We start from the raw sequence: 22,013 nt of genomic DNA, 5'->3' as shown, positions 1-22,013 counted from the left end.
TTTCATCTCATCTCTTCTCTCCATGTATAAACTGCAATGTTCTTATCCTCTTTAACTACTTGAAACTCTTTTTTTTCCTACTCCACCCCAGCTTTTTGCCGTTTTTTTTCCCCCAAAGCTAAAACTCATTGGTTTGGGGTCTTGGGGTTGTTTTCTATTTTGTTTTAAATATCATGAAAGTTGTCTATAAAAACTCATGATTTCCTCATGGCATTTGTATCTCATGACCCTAGAAGGTCCAAAGGATTGTGATAGCATATATTCATTGATCACTGGCTAATTACTACCAATTTCTTCTGGTTACAGTTGTCACTCTACATTTTAAAAAATTTATGCACATTTAGCAATTGTAAATCATCCTTCTCTGAAAACACAATTTCACAGCCAATGTGTCTTTGTAAACATATTCATATGTATTAATACACAAACAGAAATTTAATACTATTTATTGATTTGCATGTACACACCTATTATATGCAATCTTTGTGGGTTAAATTATCCCAAAAACTAAGAATTTTCTTCAGCAGTTTTATACATGGACTCAAAGAAGCTGGCTAGACAACCCAGGCTTCAGCAGCTACTGAACTATAAGAAGTGATGCAGAGTAAAACCTTAGAATTTACGCAACAAAATTAGTCCACTGTGTCCTAATTTGGGCTAGGATTGAGTTAATTTTCTAAACACCTTCGTGCGGTGTTTAGCTGCCTGCAGGTAAAACCACAAGGATCAAAATCTCAGAGCATTACGATTCTTTCTACAGACATTGAGATATGATGGAGGGGAGAAAGAAAAGTTCAGCCTTAAGAAAACATTGACCAAGGACACTTCAAGAAAGACCAAGCACATCCTGAATATTTAATAACAGAACACTGAAAGGTGTGACAGCAATTTGTCTCAACTGTCACACCTGTCACGTAAAAGAGAAACTCAGTGATGCAGTTTTCAAAATGCAAAACAAAGTAGAACAACAAAATGTCCAGACTCAGTGAAAATTTCTTTCGTATTTTATTACCTAAAATACAAAGGAAGATGGAGATTTCACACAATAGATGTGCATCCTCTTCAGGAGAGAAAATAAATCCCTCTGAGTCATTGATGCAGAAAAATTATCCAAGTTAGGACTGTCTCACCAGGAGCAAAACCCACAAAATAAACTTACCCAAAAAATACCAGCAGTCAACAGGAATATAAAGTCAACAACATAAAGTCAACAGGAAATGGAATTCCTCAAGAAATCTGTCCCTGTGTTCAATAACAAACGTATTAGCACTACCTGAGCCTACACGCTCAGCTGAACATCATATTCCTCTATTACTAATGAGCACAAAAATGCAAAGGCAAGAACACAATTCACTTCCCTGGCAATTGTAATAGAGTCTAGATTTCAGAGGCCTGAGCTGTTATTCTCAGAGTCACATTTTAGGAGTATTTAAAGAATGCAAAGAGTAAAAATTTAATGCTAGGAATGTGCTAATTTGAACATCAAAACATATATAGAAATAAGCATACCAAATTGTGTATAGCCTCATCTCAGCATTCAGAATACTTTTAGAGTATTCAGAATGAGTTGTGCTTTCAATAATCAATGAAAGTCAATTGCTTGAGGTACATTTCATCAAGTTAAGAGAACCTTCCTACTTTGCTGAAGTACGGAAAGCAGTAAGTGAGAAACGCAGAAAAAATAATGAGAAAATTGTACAGACTTTTACTTGCATACTGATTTCTTCACTGATAACTTTCTATTTTTCCAACACCTCAGATCAGAAAAGATCTTTATAGCACATCTGAGTACTACTGATCTGCTAAGACTGAGAGACTGGAAACAACAAGGCCAGCCAATTCACAGACTTGAGTAGCCAACATCTGTATGCCAAGGAAAATGGTGAAATGCCTGTAGGATCCATTTTTTACAATTTATTTTGACAGGAATTTCAGCCTGACACCTTCTTTTCTTTGTTGAGTGTTCTTGTCTGGAGGGGGTATTGTTTTGTTGATTGGTTTTGATTTTTTTTTTTTCAAGGACTGATTCTACTCTTATTTCCATCTTAGTATCTCAGTTTCTCAGCCGTTCAGCAATTTCAAATAAGCAGAGACGTAAAAATTGTTGCAAATAACTTAGAATATAAAAAATAATAATAATTTTAAAAAAAATAAACCCATACACCCTTCAACAATCAACTCATCAACCCATCAGTGACCCATCAACCTAGCAGTGTGCAGCAAAGTAAAAAGTAAAGAAGTGAAACTTAGAACAGAAAATCCAAGTAATTCACCCCAAAAACTTGGTTTTCAAAGTTTATAAAAAATTTATCTCCATCTTGATTGGTCAAAATTGTGATTATACTATGTAGTCTGTATAATAACTCTTTTGGTTTAATGAAAGACATCTCTCAAATCTACATATTTAGCTTCTATAGAGACCTTTTTTTATAATTACTTCCTCATAAATAAAGATTGTAAATAAATTAAAACTGATGCAATTTCTGGGAAGTTACTAGGCTTATTCTACATTTTTTGGGGATTAATAATCCTTGCTTTGTACTCTTGGATCTACTCAGATCTCCACAAAGAAAAGCTTGGTCCATCCATTTGCTGCCACTATTACAATTACAAAAAAAAAAAAAAAGAATTGGCATTTAAAATATTTTTTTAAGTAATAATATAAGAATTATCCATGAATATTCCGGTTAGTTTTTACTTCCACAAGTAATTTCTATTACATTTGCATTCAACTTCTTGCAAAGTGAACCTCCTCTTATCCACCAGTCTAATAAGCAAATAAGAAGGGTTACCATATTAAAATGAAGTTATCTCACCTTCACTTGTAATCTTATGTACAATCACTAGCTTTTACAAGAAGGAGAATTAAGATCCTTTATTGTTTGATTTATTCTGTGTCTTTTAGAAATAACACCTTATTCATATTCTGCACTGAAAACTCAAGTCTGTAAATGATGCATTATAAAAGAGTATTTAAATACTGCAAATACCAAAGCTTCATCAGGTGAACTCTGCATTAACGTTTTGTGTCATCAGATATCATGCACCAGCATTCACATTTCAAAAATTCCTTTAATTTCAAATAAGGTCCAGAATTTGTTGTGAAAAATTTGTATTCAACTCAGGAAAATATAGTAAGCACATGTAGACTGAAAATGTATCAACAATGTGTCCTAGTGTCGCAGGCCTTTGATCATCTAAACAATAGCATTGTTCAGGACAACAGCCCTTTTTACTCTAATACCCAGATTTTCATCTTCCAGAATCAAGGATGCAAAACAGGCACCACAGACCGGCCCCATCTACACATCATTCATGGTATGAAAAAGAAATATTATGATACACGCCCGCATCCCATGAGACTTAAAAATGTCTTCATTGCCACCATCACCACTAATGCTTTCCTATAGAGTAAAACAACTAAAGAAATGAAGCAATAATTTTCCTTTTTTTTCCTCAACACTATTTTTGGAGTAATGTGAGAGATTTTTTAACTGATGTCAAAGTAGTATATGCATGCATAGGTTGGTTATACAAAGATAATATCAAGACTACTCAAATGGCTATATGTATTGTGCCTAGACTTACCCCCATTTATCTGTGAACTACAAAAATTAATAAAGTTTGTAAGTTTTTGTAACAGGCTATTTCATTTTACCTCCTGGGTCCCCCCCATCAACTGTTAACAGACAACCTGCCAGTGTCTTTCTATCATTGGCATATATACTCTTCCTGCTCCTATAGCAGCAGGACTATGCCCTATTCCAAGTTCATTGAGAGAAAAAGGTTAATGAAAATGTCTCTGTTTCTCTATTTCTCCAATATAAGGAGTACTAAGAAAACAAACAAACAAACAAAAACCCAACAAACCAAACCAAACCAAACCAAACCAAACCAACAACAACACCAACAAAAAAACCTACCTATTCTTTATAAGCAAAGCAAGCCTAACTCTACCCTTGGAAAGCATCAACAATTTCAGAATACTTCTAAACCTTTAAATATTTTAAAGGATCCATAAAAGAAGATATTTAAAAAATTAGGTAAACCGTGAGGTAAATTTCCATAACATACAGAGTAGAAAAATCCCATTCAATATGAATGAGGAACTGCCACCAGTTGTAATGTTTGCCAAATCAACTGGATTTATGTTTCAGGGAAATCCTGAGACCATTTCAGAACAATATTCAAGTTTGCATCACGCTTTTGGTACAGAGTGCATTTTCAACAGTTTTTTCACATTTGGGGGGTTGGGTGTGTGTTTCTTTGTGCTTTTTTAAATTTTTCTTTGTGGTGTATTAATTTCGAACTTCTAACCCAGTATTCTCTCCCTTGAGCCCCCTTTTACAACTTTCATGCTTGCAATAAAACAAATATTCATCAATTTACTGATTTCAATGAGCCTAATCTTCATTAGACTCAGTAGGGAGGATTGAATTAAATCCTGAGATTACTGACATGATAGTGTTAGAGAAACTCCCATATAAACTAGAAGGTTTTCCCTGTCCAATTGTAATCCTTAGCACTTCGGGATGTTTTGGAAACGAAAATCTGAAACACGTAATTTTTAATTTCCTTTAAAAATTTTAATTGTAAAATACTGTAAAAATGAAAGAAAGCATTAACATTCTTATATATTGTATGTGCCATTAGTGCTCACTCAACTACCCAATATGTTCCAATTTCATGTACTCAATATTATTAGGGGCTTTTAAATCTTTTACCAGTTTTTTTTCCCTACAAGATTTATCACATAAGTATGTTTTTCCAACTACCATAGCTAAAATGTCTGCTTTAAAACTTCATCATACAGTAAAGAAGATAAATATATTCCCAGTGTGGCCATTCACCATCTGCTTAAGCAAATACACTTCAAGACGCTTCTACAATTGTGATAAAGTGAGAGCAAATCTAAGAGCACACAGAGCTCATCTCTGAAATGATGATTGTACAACTATAGTTTGCATCATAAGGGACCAGTAAAAATCTTTATGTTCTGTTTGAATGGCAAGGACTTGTATAATGGAGAAGATGGAATAGGAAAATAACAAAGAACTGATCCATTCAGCAGTTGTCTTAAATTTAGAAGCACTAATGAAACTTCTTGACCATAATTAGTATTTAACATTGCAAGGATATTTTTCCCTCTTTCAGATTTTTTTTTTTTAGTGATACACAAGGCTTGCCATTTTACTAAATCCCAGGAGTGTTCTATTTTCATTTTCCAGGTGGAATTAAGAGTATGGAGTACTCATGATTAACAACACTTCTGCTATTCTCCATGCATTTAGATTTTTATTCTTCTAATTAACAAAGTGATGACTGGGAAATGCTAATTCATAGCTTCCTCCTTGCACAGTGAAATATCCTGACGAACAGGTGGAATACTAAGTGAAAACTTGCAGTTTTATCAGTCAATAGCATTTTTCTATTCTGTACAACAAACATTATTAGACAGATATCAAACCTGCATTAAAGCACAGCTAATAGCAAAACTTCAATGCATTGCCTGTTTACCAGGATTCTTAGTAATAACCCTGTAGTGGAAACAGCTAAGAATTCTACTGCTTTAAGGCCAACATCAGCAGTTTTCTTTGGCATAAACACTTTTCCTTGTAGAGATTCAGCAGACTTGGTCTCTAAATGGTGAGAAGAAAAAAAAGAATCTCCACCATCTGTTCCAGCCCTGAGGGAAACAAACTTTCTTGGCAGTATATAGTTCAGGATTTAATTGCACCTAAAGCCAGTACAAATACATGCAAAAATATAAAACATCACTCTTAGTGAGAGGAAGTTTTGTATAATTTTACTTTAGTTTATTTCTTAGGGCTACAGTTTAACTTATTTTTGCTGTAATCTGTTTTCCTTTATTTCTGTTTGCTTTCAACAATTTTAAATTAAATCCACATAATCACTCCAGATAAAGAGAAAGCTAAAGGATCTAATCAGATTTCATCACCCAGTTTATCAAATTTTATTTTCTCTCTGCATGAGTATCAGGGCAAGTACATTTGCTAAGGCCAATGAGAAAGAGTACTTTCTTCATGAAAAGTAAAAACTTAAAATAATACAAATTTTATAAATTTCATATAAATTATTATGAATAATCAGTAACAAAGCTCTGGTTTCAAAAGCAAAATGGAGAAGTTCAGGGTCAAACAAGAATAAAAATAAATTAGAATGAGGCAAAAATTGACTATTTTGATTTTCTTACATTAATCTTTTAAAATCAGTTTCAGCTGGAGAATTCTTTGGGCCATTCCTTATAAATTTAAATATGAGCAACATTTGTTTTGTCTCAGGATAAAGTCTGATAATATAATCTACTTTAACTGAAGTTTTGTCAAAAGGAGTATTGTATAATAGACAATTCCATGACAAAAAAATGCTGTAATTGAATCAACATATTATAGGTCTCAGTCAAACTTTAAATTATTATCTTTATCTTTCAATGTTTTCTGTTATAGAAGTAACAGTATAAACCCTGGTTATAGTGGTATAAATAATTAATTTTTTTAACTAACGTGAATCAGAACTTCCAAGTCCTGGCAATAAATAGAATATATACAATGTTCATCAAAATCATGTTACTTCATTTATTTACCTCTTTATGAAACAATTGACAGAGTATACTGCTCAAGTTTTCTTTTTTAGAAAGTGCCTATGGCTACTTATTTTCTGGTTGCTTCTAATACTTGCTCAGACCATAACTTTAAAAATTCAAAACATAATAATAATATGATAGCTCCATCACAAGCATGTGTGGCAGGAAGTTTTCTTTGTTTTCTAGTTACAAGATGAGACAAATCAAAGGGAAAAACTGGAAGCAACCTAGGTAGCGATCTACTAAGAAATGTAATTTGGAAGCACCTGGCTGTTGCATTTCATTACTTGTATTCTGCACTATTAGATTCCAAGAAAATGGAAAAAAAAAAATACACAGTTGAAAAATATTTACAGATATTGACACTTTGCCCAAACTAGCTACTGTCAACTGGGTACATTAAGTTTCTTTAAACCAATTTCTCAGGTTCCACTAGGGTGCTACACACTAAAAAAACAAGCAAATTACCCTGAAAGGACAATGCTACATTTCTAGTTTCGTTTTTCTATAAACCCCACCTACCATCCAATATTAAAAGAGAGTAAGTGGCAAACTTGAGAGAAAGCTTTTAACTTACAGGTTTTATCCACTGTAAATTTACTTACCCCATCCATTATCAGCTACTAGAGCCAGAAATGGAAATAAAAAATCATTTTTGCATGCCTTTTTCTCTTCAAAATATTCAGATTTTGTAAGTGAAACTATGGCTTTTTTAAAGTTGGTATACCATACTCTAGCCAACTTGAATTACAAATATCATGCCAATGCCTTGTATGTGTATCCAATTGTAAATGATTTTTAAAGGCCAACAATATGTTCCATTAGAAAAATCCCCACAAGACCTAATGATAATTCTGACTCTATTTAATTAAAGCTTTTTAAAGTTCGCATTAGACTAACTAATATTCAGTAGTTTAAGACTTTGTGCTTACTCTAAACTTAAAATCATATTTCTCATGTAAATGTCTGCCTGAATACAAGGCTTCCTTTATTTACTATAAATTTATGAAAAAATTTAGTTTGATTTATGGTATAATGATTTTCACTATGCCATACAATCAATTTGATAGTAAAAAATTAGTTATTTAATTATATTGAAGTATAAGAAGCCATTTTGCCACTACATTATGCACTACTGTTGCCTGTTTTCTTCCAGTTTTAAAAACATTTGCTATGCTCAATACTAGCCAATACCAATATTTATTTTAGAATGTCACAAAAAGAGTTGTGTGTTGTATTTTGCCTTTTCCCAAAATTTTTATAAAGGCTACTTGAGCACAGAAATTGAGACGTGATTCGAACCACGCCTGTACAATCCTTGTACTGCTAGCAACACACAACATTTCTGACAGTATGGAAAAAGCAGGAGAGCAAAGAATATTCTGTGCTGTGAGTGGCACTGCCCTATCCACAGGCCCAAGTTACAGGATTTCAAAGGAGTGCATTAGTATATGCTCACTGATTATACTTTGCCAGAACTCCTGCTTCTGTTCCTCTATCTCTCCACTTCTTCCTCAACAGTACCAGAAACTACCAGCTGAATTTTAGCACCATGAGCTACATTCTGTTTCTTCAAATCAGGCTGAAGATGCATTAAGTAAAGATGTTTTTTCAGAAATGCTTATCCACAGAATGGCTGAGGTTGAAGGAAACCATAAGAAATCATCTGGTGCTGCTTCCCTGCTCAAGGACCACCTAGAGCTGGTCGTCCAGGACCACATTCAGTCAGATTTTTAATATCTCCAAGGAAGAAGACTTTACATAGTTGGTTGTCTGATTCAGTGACTTGGCAGAGACTTGAGAATGCAGCTTTCAGATTAATACAGCTTCTTTGAACAGATTCAACATCATTATTAGAAAAATTAAAAGTTTTTAAATTTTCTACCAGTGAAAATCTGTGATGTCCATAGACCCACTTCTTTGTGTGGTATCAAACAGCAGTGATGACCTTACAAGAAATTTTAAACTTCATTAAGTTTTTACAGATATTAGCTAGAGAATACTAATTTTTCATCACTATATGAATGTAGAATACATAATAAGTTAGAGCTGATTAATAGATTTATCCCAGCATTGAAGGCATTGATATACAAAGATTGGGGCTGTTCCAGACATTGAAAATAAAGGATGTCTTTGCAGTGTATCTTTAACTAGGCAATAAAAGCCAAGCCTATATTCATAACTTGTTTCAGGAGTTGCCCCATTGTCATTGCCCCATCCAACATTTTAGAGGTATTAATTCAATGCAAAGGAGGAGAGAGAGAGTTCAAGACTTAAGGTGCAGAGAGATACAATATCACCCATAGTGGTGAAGCAGGGAATGTTGAATGTTTAGTTTTTAAATTAAGCTTCTTATAAGCATGTTCTCATAAATACCTTGAATTTAGCTTCACTCTGCAGATCTAGCAGCAGATATTACATATGTTGGCCTTTCATGCCAGTTAGTTTAAACAATTTATGGCAACACTGGGGAATTTGAGAGATATTTGAGACAAATCTTGCACAGATGTTGGAGGAAAAACCACCAGTTTTCCAAATCTCATGAGCAATGCAACTCAGGAAAATTAACTGTGTGGGGAAAGCAGAGTAGAGGAATAGTGCAAAAATTTAGTATGGTTTCAAAGGGTATTAAAAAGAAACAGTTTTCTACTGGTTAGAGCATCACTTTCTAACAAAGTGCTGAAAGAAGTAGCATTAACAGTGATTTTTACCACTCACTGGATATGCAATTACTAATGGTATCTCTGCATGAATTCAGGATTTAATATTAATTTCTAAAGTGTTGCACTAAAGTGAATATATGTAGATCATAGGCTGGATTAGTAATCTAAGTCTAATAGTTCCTATGTGCTATCAAACATTCTAAAATCAAGCAGAAACCTTGAGTTCTGAAAGGATTTTTCATATTTCTTTTCACAATTCAGCTTGTGTTGAACATACTTCTGAAGTAACAGCTGAAGCTTGGCACTTTATTGGCAGCAACCTTAAGGGTGATGTTACATGCAGAAATTCAGGCTTTTGGAAAGAGTGTAATAATGATGTTTTTGAGAATTTCAACAGAGAAGCCAACTGACAGCCAAAGTAAAAAATCAAATCCATCTTAGAAAAAGTTCTTTTTCAATGAAAACACTGGATTGATATTCAGATTAAAGTATCTTAATTTCTTCTGAAAGATGGCTAATGATCAAACTTAAATAATGTGTTTAAGATTTATATAAAAGACAAGATGAAATATTTCTAGAAGTGAAACTGTTAAGATGACAGAGACTTATATGCTTGCTTTTGAAGTATATGAACATCAAATAAGATTAAATAAATGTCATGCTTTTGAATGAATGTGCCAATATTTTAAGAACCAATCTAAGATCACCTAGGGCACAAATCAAACACACACAAAAATTTAAGAATTAAAATCTTTGACCTAATGCTGTGGAAGTCACTGTAGAGCCTAGACAGGCATCCTAGATCTTTTCTGTGGGATAGTTAGTATTTAGCTCCCTTCAACTAATTCCCCCAGCCCTCTTTAAAAAGGAAAAGCCTATAGGCTTTCCCCTAGTATTTACTGTCTGCTGCTGAAATCCTATGTAGCTTTTACTCACAGGATCTGCTGTGTGTTAAACACAAAAGCTTGCTTTGGATTTGTTCCTGCTTTCTTATTTCATAATTTTTATTTCTTTTCTTGGAATACAAGCCAGCCTACTCATATCCACTCTTCGCTTGCCCTGATGATTTTGTAAGGTGTCTTCAATATCTTTTTTAAGCCATTTACTACTTTTGGTTATTCCTGCTAATGTCTTCTGAACTTTTTCCAGTTTGCTCATGCTTATTTTGAATTTGTCCATAGTCAGCTCTTATCCTCTGCCCTGAACAACTTAGTATTGGGAGCAAGCTTTCCAACCTATGTTTCTACTTTGTCTTTCATGAACAGTCAGAGGAAAAGCAAATGTTGTAGTAGTCTTTAGATATCTATATTTTAGTAGTAGTAGAAAGAAATCTGAAACTCACAATTTTTTTAACAGATGAAAATATTCACCATATGAAAATGAGAAAAAAAGAAAGACAAGAGATTAAAATAATGTTAATATCATAAGGATGTCACAGGAGCTACTTATAAATAAAAAGCTTACATATGAAGTAAACCCTATTGTACATATATTCTATAAAATTCTTAGTATGTAGGGGCATTTGCTACATTCCTGAAGATTCAAAGCAAATTGCCATTTGTCACAATGACTGAGTATATCACTGTATGGAAATAAATATAATGTAAAATATACAAGAGGCTCAGTGTGCATAGAAAATACAAGACGAATTTGTCATGGAAAGTTTTTAATCTCTTACTTAATTTCTTACTCTTACTGGCCTGGGTTTAGGAAAATGGAGTAAAAGCAGTGAACACAAAAAATATAACTGAAGCTTATCTTGATCTGATTCACAACCCAGGACATTGTCCCACATGAGTCCAACTGAACTTTGTAGGAGCTGATGAATAATGTTTCCAGCCTTCTAAGTTCTGCATAAAGCCATTAATTTCACAGTGCCACTTCACAGAATAAAGATAAGGGCAGAAATACCAAGTAAAATAATTCTAGGCCATTTGAATTCCCATCCTCTGGGGCTTGTTAAATTATGGCCAGCAAGAGACAGGGAGAGGTAAGTCAGTAGTGTGAAACACACTGTGAGTCAGATGCTCCTGTTGCTTTTCTTACACCCAGCAGAAGCTGCTCTGAAACACAAAGTGCCTGAGAACATTCAGGACACTGGAAGCAGAGAGGTCAGCTACCCCCTGCATGCTCCCTTGCTCATGCACTTCATGAACTACTCATTCACCCAGCATATAAAAAAAACATATCAGACTTCCCAGCTCATAGGCTCAATATCGGATCTAATGAATTACCTAATTTTCAAACTTTGAATTTTGTCATTAATATTTCCTTTAGTTCATCATTTATATTTCTTCTTCTTACCAACACTGAACACACCATTGTGGCACTTGACCATTTATTTTTTCCCTTCTTTTGCTCCTTGAGATGAATATCATTCTTAGAAAGTTCCTTAGATCACAAGATCACAAAATATTTTCTAAAGAGTTCTCTTGCTTTATTAGAATAATCTTAAATATTTTACATTTTTCAGATTGGTTGGGCTTGAGAGCTCCTCTGAAAGTGATTGCAAAATTTTCATCCCCTAACATCCAGCTAGAGGACACTGGACTTTACCTGAGGGAAACAGAGGACTCTACAGGTATACAAAATACTTCTAATTTAAATTCATAGAAAAGGGGATTATAAGTAATTAGCTTCTCTGTAGAATTCATTTTGCTTCTATATGAGAAGAAATTGAGACAGTTTATTGACTAACTCTCAGGGTCACAGTTGGTATCTAAACATCTAACTGAGCCAGTAGGAAAAATCGTTCAGTGCCTGATGCATCATGACATGCCAATAAGTAACTGAGGGAATAATTATAGAAGGAGTGGAGGAAAAGTAATTTCTAATTTAGTATGGCCATTATCTTGATCCCTGTGAAAAATGCAACATTTGCATAACAGTCTCAATCATCAAGGAAAAACTTTCAACTTCAATTACTGTTCTGCATGTATTCCACACATATTTTGGAAAAAGGGGTGATTTAATTTGATGTGAAGAAGAAAAGATAGCAAGTGGAAAGGAAAAAAAAAAAGAAAAAATTAATCTGGAAATAAATAAGCTACAATTAAAAGCAGATAATGGATCAAAATTTGAAATTTTAGCTTACAAAAAACCAGAAGGTCAGCAGAGTACAACTTTGACTACTACAAAATGTTTAAGAAATGGTTCTCTGTGAAGGACTTCATGATTTTTGTCTGTGTTCTATGTACAGCTTAGCTAAGACACACACATTTCTCAGTGATGTTAATGGAGTTTCAACATATAAGCCAAAGATCTCTCATTTAGCAAGGCAATCTTTAAACTTCACTTAGCATGTAAGTGTTTAAAAGGGCAATTTTCAAACCATTATGTAGAACTCATGATTTTTGAGATCAACTATAAATCATTTGGTTACAAGATGTATTATTCAAATAATTATAGCTACCTAGCTACTATTGTAATGTTAATTTGGTATATAGAGCATTAGCTTTTAAAATTTTATTCTCCAGACACAGAATACTAGTGTTTTCTGGTAAGCTTACTCATTTAAGTAAGGTGTATTTCTCAGCTTCTCTCATCTTGAGCTCCATACCCAATCTAAAACTTAAAATTTCTGCATCAAGAAATATTTCCCCCTGAAGAGGGGAGAAAAGAGAACCCAGTATGAGGATTTGAAGCACAAATACCTCAAAGCAGGCCTTGTTAGAGATAAAGTAGACCAAAGGAAAAAAATAAAGAAAAATTTAAAAATCAGCTAAGTACACAGTAGGTTGATCTGAAAAATCAGTGATTATCAATGAACCAGAAACTAAAAATACTTAAATGCTGTCTTAATATAGTTGTTGACAGTGACTATCCCATCATGTAACAGCATCTTGCAGGCACTCCTTTCCCTCACACCATGCCCCAGTTCAGACTAGCCTCTTCCAACAGATTTAGTGAAAGCCTAAACAAAGTGCTCAGATTATTTGTTTTCTGATCTTCTTTGAATTTTTATGGTCTCAGAAACAGCTCCTTGAAATGACATCATTTGTGCTAGAGGATGTCAGCTAAACTAACAAGGAGGACATGTGGCAGTGCCCTTTTGACACCATCAGCAGTGATGGGGTTCACCTTCTCTATCCAGGAGGAGCACTGTTGAGGGTTTTTCCTATTAGCTTTTTAATATTTTTGACCCATAACTGGCAGAACCTTCAGCTTTATTGAAGGCCATCTACTACTGGTTAGCTTAAATTTTTTTTGTAAAAGAAAGAAATCATATAAAAATAGGTTGACATCTTCTTTACCATACCTCCTATACCATATAGATATAGTGGATGTTGGAAGACAGTTACAAAGATAGAAGATATTGGAAGATAGTCACATTGTTAAATAAAAGAAAGCTTTACAATGCTTTAACAGCACTCTGCTCTACTACAGCAATGAAGCAGGTGAATTAACATAGAAGAAATTGAGATTGATAAGGCCCATATATACGAAACAATACAAAGAAAAATAACTGTCCCCACTTCATCTGTGTAACACTATTGAAGCCAACATAAGATGAGAAAGAAGAAGGAAAATTAAATATTTAAAGTTATTTTTAGGCATGGAGTTATAGCCCAAATTAGAGAACTTGAGTATCGTGATTAAGGAGTTTTCAGAAGGCGTCTCAGACAAAGTCACTCACATACCCTAGTTCTTTACTGAAGACTGTAATTGACTAAAGGAAAAACCTACTTTTTTACTTTTTAAATCCAGCATCTAAATTAGGTGTCTGAAGTTGAACACCATTCAGGTACTCCATTGTCCACAACAAGTGTGAAAGAAGCATGGTGAATTTAAGACATAAAGATGAGCTAACAAAACCTAAGGCAACCTTTGGATTATATTTCTATCTGAAGTATTGTCTCATTTCCATAAATAAATCTCTCTTTCTCTAGAGGGAAAAAAGTAGTAATGCTGTAACTTTTCCCAGACATGGTCTGAAATTATTTGTGTTGTATACACCATACTAAAGAACTGAAATTAGCCCCATAAATTTAAAAGTTCTGTGGTTTTCTACTGTCATTTCTTCTATCAGAGTACTGCATCATCAGAGTCTTTTTAAAAAGAGATTGTTAAGATGGAAGCATTCATGTTTTGTTGTTATTGCACAAACCATTCCCTGCAAGCCCTATATGTTATACTCCTAGAATCCCATTTTAATTTTTCACTACCTCAGAATACATGCTAAGTACTTAAGGCCTAAATATTGTGAGGATATATCAATTTTATACAGTGTCCACAGTTTTGAACAAAGTTAAGCTCTTGCTATTATTCATATGTGTATTCCTGCTAGAAGATTTCCACACTCCCAGTTCAACCTATGGATACCTGTACCTCAGTATTTTTTTATGAAGTTGCTGAGCTTATAATGTTTTCAGGAAGCCCTAGAAAGGCTAATAAAAAAGCGCCTTATTAAAAAAAAAAATCCCCTCCTACCAAAGTAATCCACCTTGTTTTAACCAATGAAAACACACACAAAATCTGTCAAAGTAGTCACAAATATTCAGTCTGCATTGGCAGAGTTCCAGAAATCTGCAGGGTGCTCAAATTACACACACACAAAAAAAGCATGTTGCAATTGTTGACATTGTCAGCATAAAATGCTTAGCATAAGGTGTACCTCAGAATTCAGGCTGGCATCTCTTAGAATTCAGAAGATTAAAAAGTAACTAATCTTGTATGCTTTGATGAGTACACAAGTAAACTTTTAATTATCCAAATTCAAAGCAAGAAAGACCCATTTAGCCATTAACAAGCTGCTGATCTATCAACTTCAACACCAAATATGAACACAGATCCTGCAACCTTCCAAAATCCCTCTGAAATCCTAAATTCTGTTTTTCCTACAACAAAGATTAATATCCTTCAGGCTTTGGGATCTAAGTACATTTAGATGAATGAGGTCAGCAGCCACATTTGTAAGGCAAGCTGCCATAGATTACTTTCTAAGAGACAACTGGTTTGTTCAGGCTAAAAAGGGCTGATTGCCCAGAGCAGTGAGTATAAACAAAAGGAAAAAAAAAAATCCATAGGGTATCTCTGGAGTACAATACTTACTGTATTAATTTTTCTAGTCATTTATTCACTGTACACTGAGTGCAGACACTACAGAGATTTAATTGAACAACTTGGAAACACATACCCAATAGCAATATTCCAGACATTGTTCAGCCACGCTTACCTTTAAAGAAACAATCTTCATTGTGTACAATGGTGATCTTTTGCTTTTTCAGACAGGCAGCTCGGTGCACTTCACAGTGGTTTTCATAGAATTCTCCATCAGACCCACAGACAGGTTTGTAATGTGGCTTGCAGTGCTCCATGCACAGACACTCAGCTTGGCCAGTCTTCCCATTCACAACGCAGTGTCTGCCCAGACCACAGTACTTGCTCTCACATGATCCAAAATGGCCTTCCCAACCAAGATACCCTAAGAAAAAGGAAAAAAAAAAAAAAAAAGGCTTTAGTTAGTGATTATATTTTGCTTAATAGCATACAAGATACAAAAAGGATTGAAGGATTGATTTGCGTAAATGAAGTGAGATTATGTCTTTTGTTACATCTTGACTAATATTAAACATAGGTCAGCCTGATATTAAAAAAATGTAGTCTCTTTATCATTACTTTTATACTTTTAATCATTGTCACAGGCTAACTAATTTAGAGCAAGACCTAGTAACAGGAATAACTCTTCATTAAAAAATTCATAGTAAATCATTACTTTTTAAATGTATATTGAAGTTTGTCACTTTAAGATTGCCATACTGTTGCATGCAATAGAACAAAGTATTCTCTTAGTCTAAATACTAGTATGTCTCAAACTGGAAGGGACACATAAGGATTGAATCTAGCTCTGTGCTACTTGCAGGACTACCTGAATCTAAACCATGTGATTAATAGCATCTTCCAGAAGCTCTACAAACTCTGACAGGCAGATAAAATAGACATTCACACATTGAGACTGATCCATGAGAATAACTAGAGCTGAATCAGGGCTCTGAATCAATATGGAGAATTTAAAAACAAAATATGACAAAACCTCTGTGGTGGCATTACAATGACATTTCAGGGAAAAGAGCATGGAAGAGCAGGACTGATATATCACGTGAATGATGGCAAGAAGGAGTCACATGAACCCCTAGTGGTATTTCAATGATGAAAAATATGATATGGATAGCAAACAGAGCTTTAAGAGCACTGCAGTAGAAATAAAGGAGTTTCTGCTGGCCACAACTTTCAGTTCCTTCTGCTCCTAAAATAAGGAAATGGATTGTCCACATTAGGCTACCAAAGCCATATGTCTAGTTTCTATCCCATCTGTGCTGCTGCCACCATGTAATATAAGCACTATTGTCAGTAGCAGATCTCTTGGTGAGAGGAGAAGTTCAGTGCACTGTAATATTTCCTTATTATATCCACAGTTTCCATTTTGGCTGCCATAGAACTATCTGTGGCTTCTTGGCAAGAGAAACCTGAAACCAATGTGAAAATGAAAGCAGAACTGTCAACCATCACCAATAAATAGGTTTTCTGATAACATAATTGTGTCATAAAATACATATAAAAATACTAAAATACTGCCAAATGTGATAACAGACACTGCCCTTCACAGTTACTTAATTTTATTCTCTCGCTTTGTACTCCTAATGCCCAGAAAAAACGCCTGGTATTCTAATTCCTTGAAATACTTGCCTTATCCTCACATCCTAGCTGAATCCATCCTTGGCTAACCCATATAAAAACAGCATGAAGAAGCAAATCACAATGCATAATTTGGTAGTAATTTGGTTGTATTAGATTAATTTTCCATAGTGAAGTGCTAACATATCAACACCATACCTTGACACACATTTCTTCAAGCCACTGAGAATTTATGTTCTTCACTTCAGTGGCAGAAATAAAATCTCACCACTTTTTCTTCTGAAGCCTATGGGTCTATTAGACAACCATGCTTTGATTTCTTGCTTTCTCACACAGCACAAATTTTCTAGAAAAATGTACTACAGAAAGCACACAACCATGAAATTTGGCTCTAATGACATGCTTTCACTATGTTACTTGATAACAATTTCAGCACAAAGTTGAGAAGACTACATATTCATCTCAGGTGTTGTATGGCTGATATAACTAAGCCAGAGTGATTTTTATACACATGTAAAACCAGACTGATGGTGGTTTTACCTGCTTATGCACCAAAATGACTTGAAACAGGAAAATTCAATTCAACATTAAAATTTTCCCATAAGTTTTTGAAAGTATTCTTCCTTGTGCCAGTATATCACCACTATACGTGTGCAACAGACATTAACCGACAGAAATTAATAGAAACCCAATTTCCTTATTTCCTTATACTAAAGCTAAGCTCAAATAAAGCTTTGCAATATCCAAGAGTGCTTTACAGCACAGATCATGCATTCACGTTACAGAATTAAAAAACTTATTTGAAGTGATGGAATTGTTACAGTTTGAGGACAAAGTATATAAACCATTATTATTTATGCTTTCTGAATTGAAGGTAAAGATCTCAGATCTCCATCTGACAACTGCTCTGAATTATTGAGAGGTGTGTGGTGACTAAAAATGTACTGTGCTGTATGTTATGAAAATAGAACTCATTTAAGACTTCTCCTGGGACTTAATCTTAGTACTATAATTAAATCTGATGCCTGAATTCTTTCAGATAAGGGAGTATAATTTACATTATATATATATATTGATATTTATAATATTGGTATTTGTCAACATATACCAATTACATACAGCAATAAACAAGCAAATTTTCTGCCTTAATGAAAAACTGTATTTCTTATGAAATATTTTACATATGTCTTCATTTTACATCACTAACTACTCCAAAACAATACATACATTTGCATATGTCACTGCATATGCAGCTCCTTCAGTTGAAGTCTGTGGTAAAATTCCCACTGACCTTAAGAGAAGCAGGATTTTTTCTCCAGATACAATCTGAAGCCTTCAGTCAGTGTTAAATTGTAGCCTTAAGTTTTAGCATATTTAATGGACACTGTTCTGTACTGAGAAGGAGCAGCTATGTAGTGTTTCTAGTGGTTTACAGTACATATTTAAGAAAAAACAGTTAGAAGTGTACTTTAAAACAATCCACTGAACTGTGGTTACCAGATTACCAGATCACTCACAGCAAATAAATAAATAAAATCCATGCAATTCCCAAACAGGTGATAAAATGCTCACAACTATAAATTTGAACTAAACATGAACTCGATTATGAAAACATAAACAAATCAATCAAAGAGCTACTGTGAAATGCCAAGAAATGGGTTTGGATGTAAGTTAAAAAAACAAATGAACAACCAAAATCCAGTTTAAGTAAAATCAACTTCTTCTGCTTTTCACTGCTCCAGTCCAAATTGGATTGTCAAATCCTTGATTTTATATCTTGTTTCCAAAAATCTTGGAATAGAACTGCTACTAAGCAACAGGAATCTGGCCATTAACAAAAGAGAAACCCCATTTTAAACCAATATGGACTGTGACATGCAGTCCATTCATGAATGCCTGACTATTTCAGTCATCATCAGGAAACTGACACTATTACTTTTTGTTCCTGGATTTATTATTATTGGAAGTATACTTCTGATACCTTGATAATATAGGAGGGTTTTCTCAGTTTGTTGGGGTTTTGGAGGGATATTTTTGGTTGCTCAGTTGGGTTTCTTGAATGTCAGTGTAAATAAGTCTCCTGGGATAAAACTGCAGCACCCATTCAGGAGACCATCATCATAGCACTTAATTTTAGAAAGTAAATTAGTCTGAGAAGAGCTTAGGATGTCGCATTTAGATATAATTCAGTAATTTAGTTGAGAAGGTAAGCAGCACAGCATATTCAATATTAAGAGATTGAAAGCCAGTAAGTCGGTATGACAAATCTAGCCATAATGCAAATATTTTTCCAGCAATTGTTATTGCTTATGTGATGATAGGCAAGTCTACATTTGTCAAATGCCACAACACAAAAACAGGAAAGTGTGTACCCATATGAGCTATGTACTCTGAATTTTCAGCTAAAAAAAGTATTATATTTACACATTTTGAGAGGATCTACAGTACTACAGGAAACCAAATGTACTTTGTTCCACCTGAAATTAACTCAGGAAACATTAAAATTATCATAGTCTTAAGTTAAAAAAAAAATCACACATTAAGAACTATCACTAAAAATGTATTACACCCCAAACAGTCAAAGCAGCCACATAGATTTTTCAGATTCTCTTGAAATTTAAAACTCTAAACAGGTACGAAATGGAAGGGCAGAAGATTTTATTTTTAGACAGTAGAGATAGCAAATTTGTTTTAAAAAAGAAAAATTATTAAATATAGTTTCACGTTCTCAGTTGAGATTCCTCATACAGGTTCCCTGTTTAAAGGCTACTTCAACAGCATCCATAGCTGAGCAAGCTGCAGGTCACAGTTTGATCCATGTACATCTGGGAATTAAGCTGATGTTTTAGCACTCAAAAGACTCACAGAAATACACACAGATACTTTATCCTTTTATCTAATCAGTTTAGAGCAACGTTGCAGAGTGAAACTTTGGAAATTCATTACAGTATGAATCACCATGTTCTGCAGTTGGCCCTGGGCTGGAACACACACACACAGGCTTTCCGTATGCTGAGCACTCTCTCACAAACTCAGACTGTTTTCTCATTTCCCCAACAACATAATTTACATTCATGGCTTCTATCTTAACTTGCTGCATCACCCACGTGCCACGTAAAACAAAGTGGTAGCTATTTTCCAAGATGTTTTGTGTGCAAATAACTAATGGTAATTTCCGGGGTCAAAAGACCTGTGGTCCCATTGCCCCCTCTTCTATTTAAAACCATTCAGTAAATTACAATTCTACCTCTACAGCCATATCTTTGCTTAATCTATGAAAGATCCAACCAAGACAGTAAGCCTTATTTTAGTAAGTGTTCAGTGTAGTCTCAGGTTTTAGTAGCAAGTAAGATTGATCACCATCTATCATTAAGTCGTAGGGCATTAACACTGAGCATGACCCCAGTATGAACTGTGAGAATCTGCCCATAAATATTAAAGCTCTAGACTTTTTCTATTTTTGAATTGTAATTTTTTAGCATCAGTTCTTTAACAATTTTTTATTTCACTAGCCAGAACAGCTTGTAATTACATTGACTGAACATTACACTAAATCTGTTTTACTCATTATCCAGAACCCTTGGTATATGAAATTCTTCAGAAATTTAGAGGATTTTTAAAATTTTGGTTAGGAATATTTTGGGCACAGGACAAAATTTAAAGAAATTTAAAGAAAAGAGTGGATTATTTGAGAGTAAATAAAAAATTGTTCAAAAATTTGTCAATATAATGACTATAGTAATGAATTTCCACCACATGACGGCACATATCTTAACAAACTAAAGAGAACTAGTGGTTCCAAGGTGGGAAGGTGGAAAGCAAGGACAAACAAAAGCCTAAATGCACTTAGGAGAAAAGGGGGTCTATATTCGAATAAAGTGACTTTCTTATTGCCCTATAAAGGTAAGTTGGAACAAATTAGGAGACAGTGTCATACTTTTAAATGAAATAATGTGCAAAACTACAGTGAGAAAAAGACCAAAATAATAGCAAGTAACATCAGGGAGATCTGTAAATGCTGAATTACCTAGCTATTAACCTGAAACATTGAAACCTCACATAAAAGTGCATCTGTCAGCCAGAAACAGTCAGGTTAACATCTTTGACCATATGAATTTGGGTTTTTTGCCAGCACTTAGAAGCCATCTTCAGCAAAATTCACAGAATTTAGTTTTCTCAGAAAAGAGAAAAATCATATAATACTTCCTTTGCTTGAATGAAATTGAAGACCAGGAACAAAAACACCACATAGGAAAATGAAGAGAAATTACAATATAACCAGAACTACACAAAATCCTCTTTTGCTTATTAGGCAAAAACTTTTTCCCCTTTCCAGAGCCTTCACCTGCTCCTCTCTCGTCCTTGTAGCAATCCCTTGATAGCCTTGCTCCACTCCAGGTGCCCACATCAGGGGGCTCAGCAGCTGCCCGGCCCTTGCCTCTGCAATGACAAAGGCTTGCTGTGTGTCCCTGCCTGTGTAAACTTTCTTGCTCACTAACAGGGCTATTAAACACCTGTTTGATATCAGAGCAAATACCTGTGACAACTCCACTACAGAGCCTTTCCTCCAGTGAGGTGCCTGTTCAGATTTCTGCCTGTACCAAATTCAATTTCACCATCCAACTGGTGCTGAGCAGTGCTCTGGCCCTGTGCCACACCACAAGGTCCTGTGTGCCACCTCACTGCCCAGGGCACTGCAGCTCCCTCGGGTGACATTAGAGTCCTAGCAAGGACAGTTCTCATGCCCATAGGGACCAAGAAGGAGCTGCCCAATGCTCTTTCACTGCTAGGAGGTGATTCTTGGGCACAATACGAAACCTTGTAAAAATCTCCTTCATTAATCACCCTCCTTACATTTGACCAGTGACCATTAAATTTATAAAATGGTCTGTGGGCTCCTGACATGCTACTTGCCTTACACGGGGGGAATGGAAAATACACACATGTCTGTCACAAATAGCTGAATAGATTTGGATTAAGAGCACTTCTGGCTCTAAGTGTAAATATAAACTGATGTCTTTGAGCAGTTTCAAGCCAGAAATTCATTACTTTCAATTAAATCCTCAGCTCTGATTAGCATTAACTGTGTTTGTCTTTCTCACATATTATCT

The 22,013-nt window shown here is 34.6% G+C and overlaps 1 protein-coding gene across 2 annotated transcripts in view; it reads right to left on the bottom strand.

Annotated features, from left to right (window-relative positions):
• The window catches only part of FSTL5 (follistatin like 5), a 287,281-nt gene that overhangs the window by 188,473 nt on the left and 76,795 nt on the right, over positions 1-22,013 (bottom strand). For both annotated transcript variants that reach the window (XM_014878572.2, XM_088163647.1), the window contains exon 4: positions 15,443-15,691. In XM_014878572.2, coding sequence (XP_014734058.1) covers positions 15,443-15,691 — 249 coding nt within the window. The remainder of the gene's footprint in view (positions 1-15,442; positions 15,692-22,013) is intronic.

This window comes from Sturnus vulgaris, chromosome 4 (assembly GCF_052056855.1).
Source record: "Sturnus vulgaris isolate bStuVul1 chromosome 4, bStuVul1.hap1, whole genome shotgun sequence".
Classification (NCBI taxonomy): Eukaryota; Metazoa; Chordata; class Aves; order Passeriformes; family Sturnidae; genus Sturnus; species Sturnus vulgaris.
This window is presented reverse-complemented; position numbering and strand designations above follow the sequence as displayed.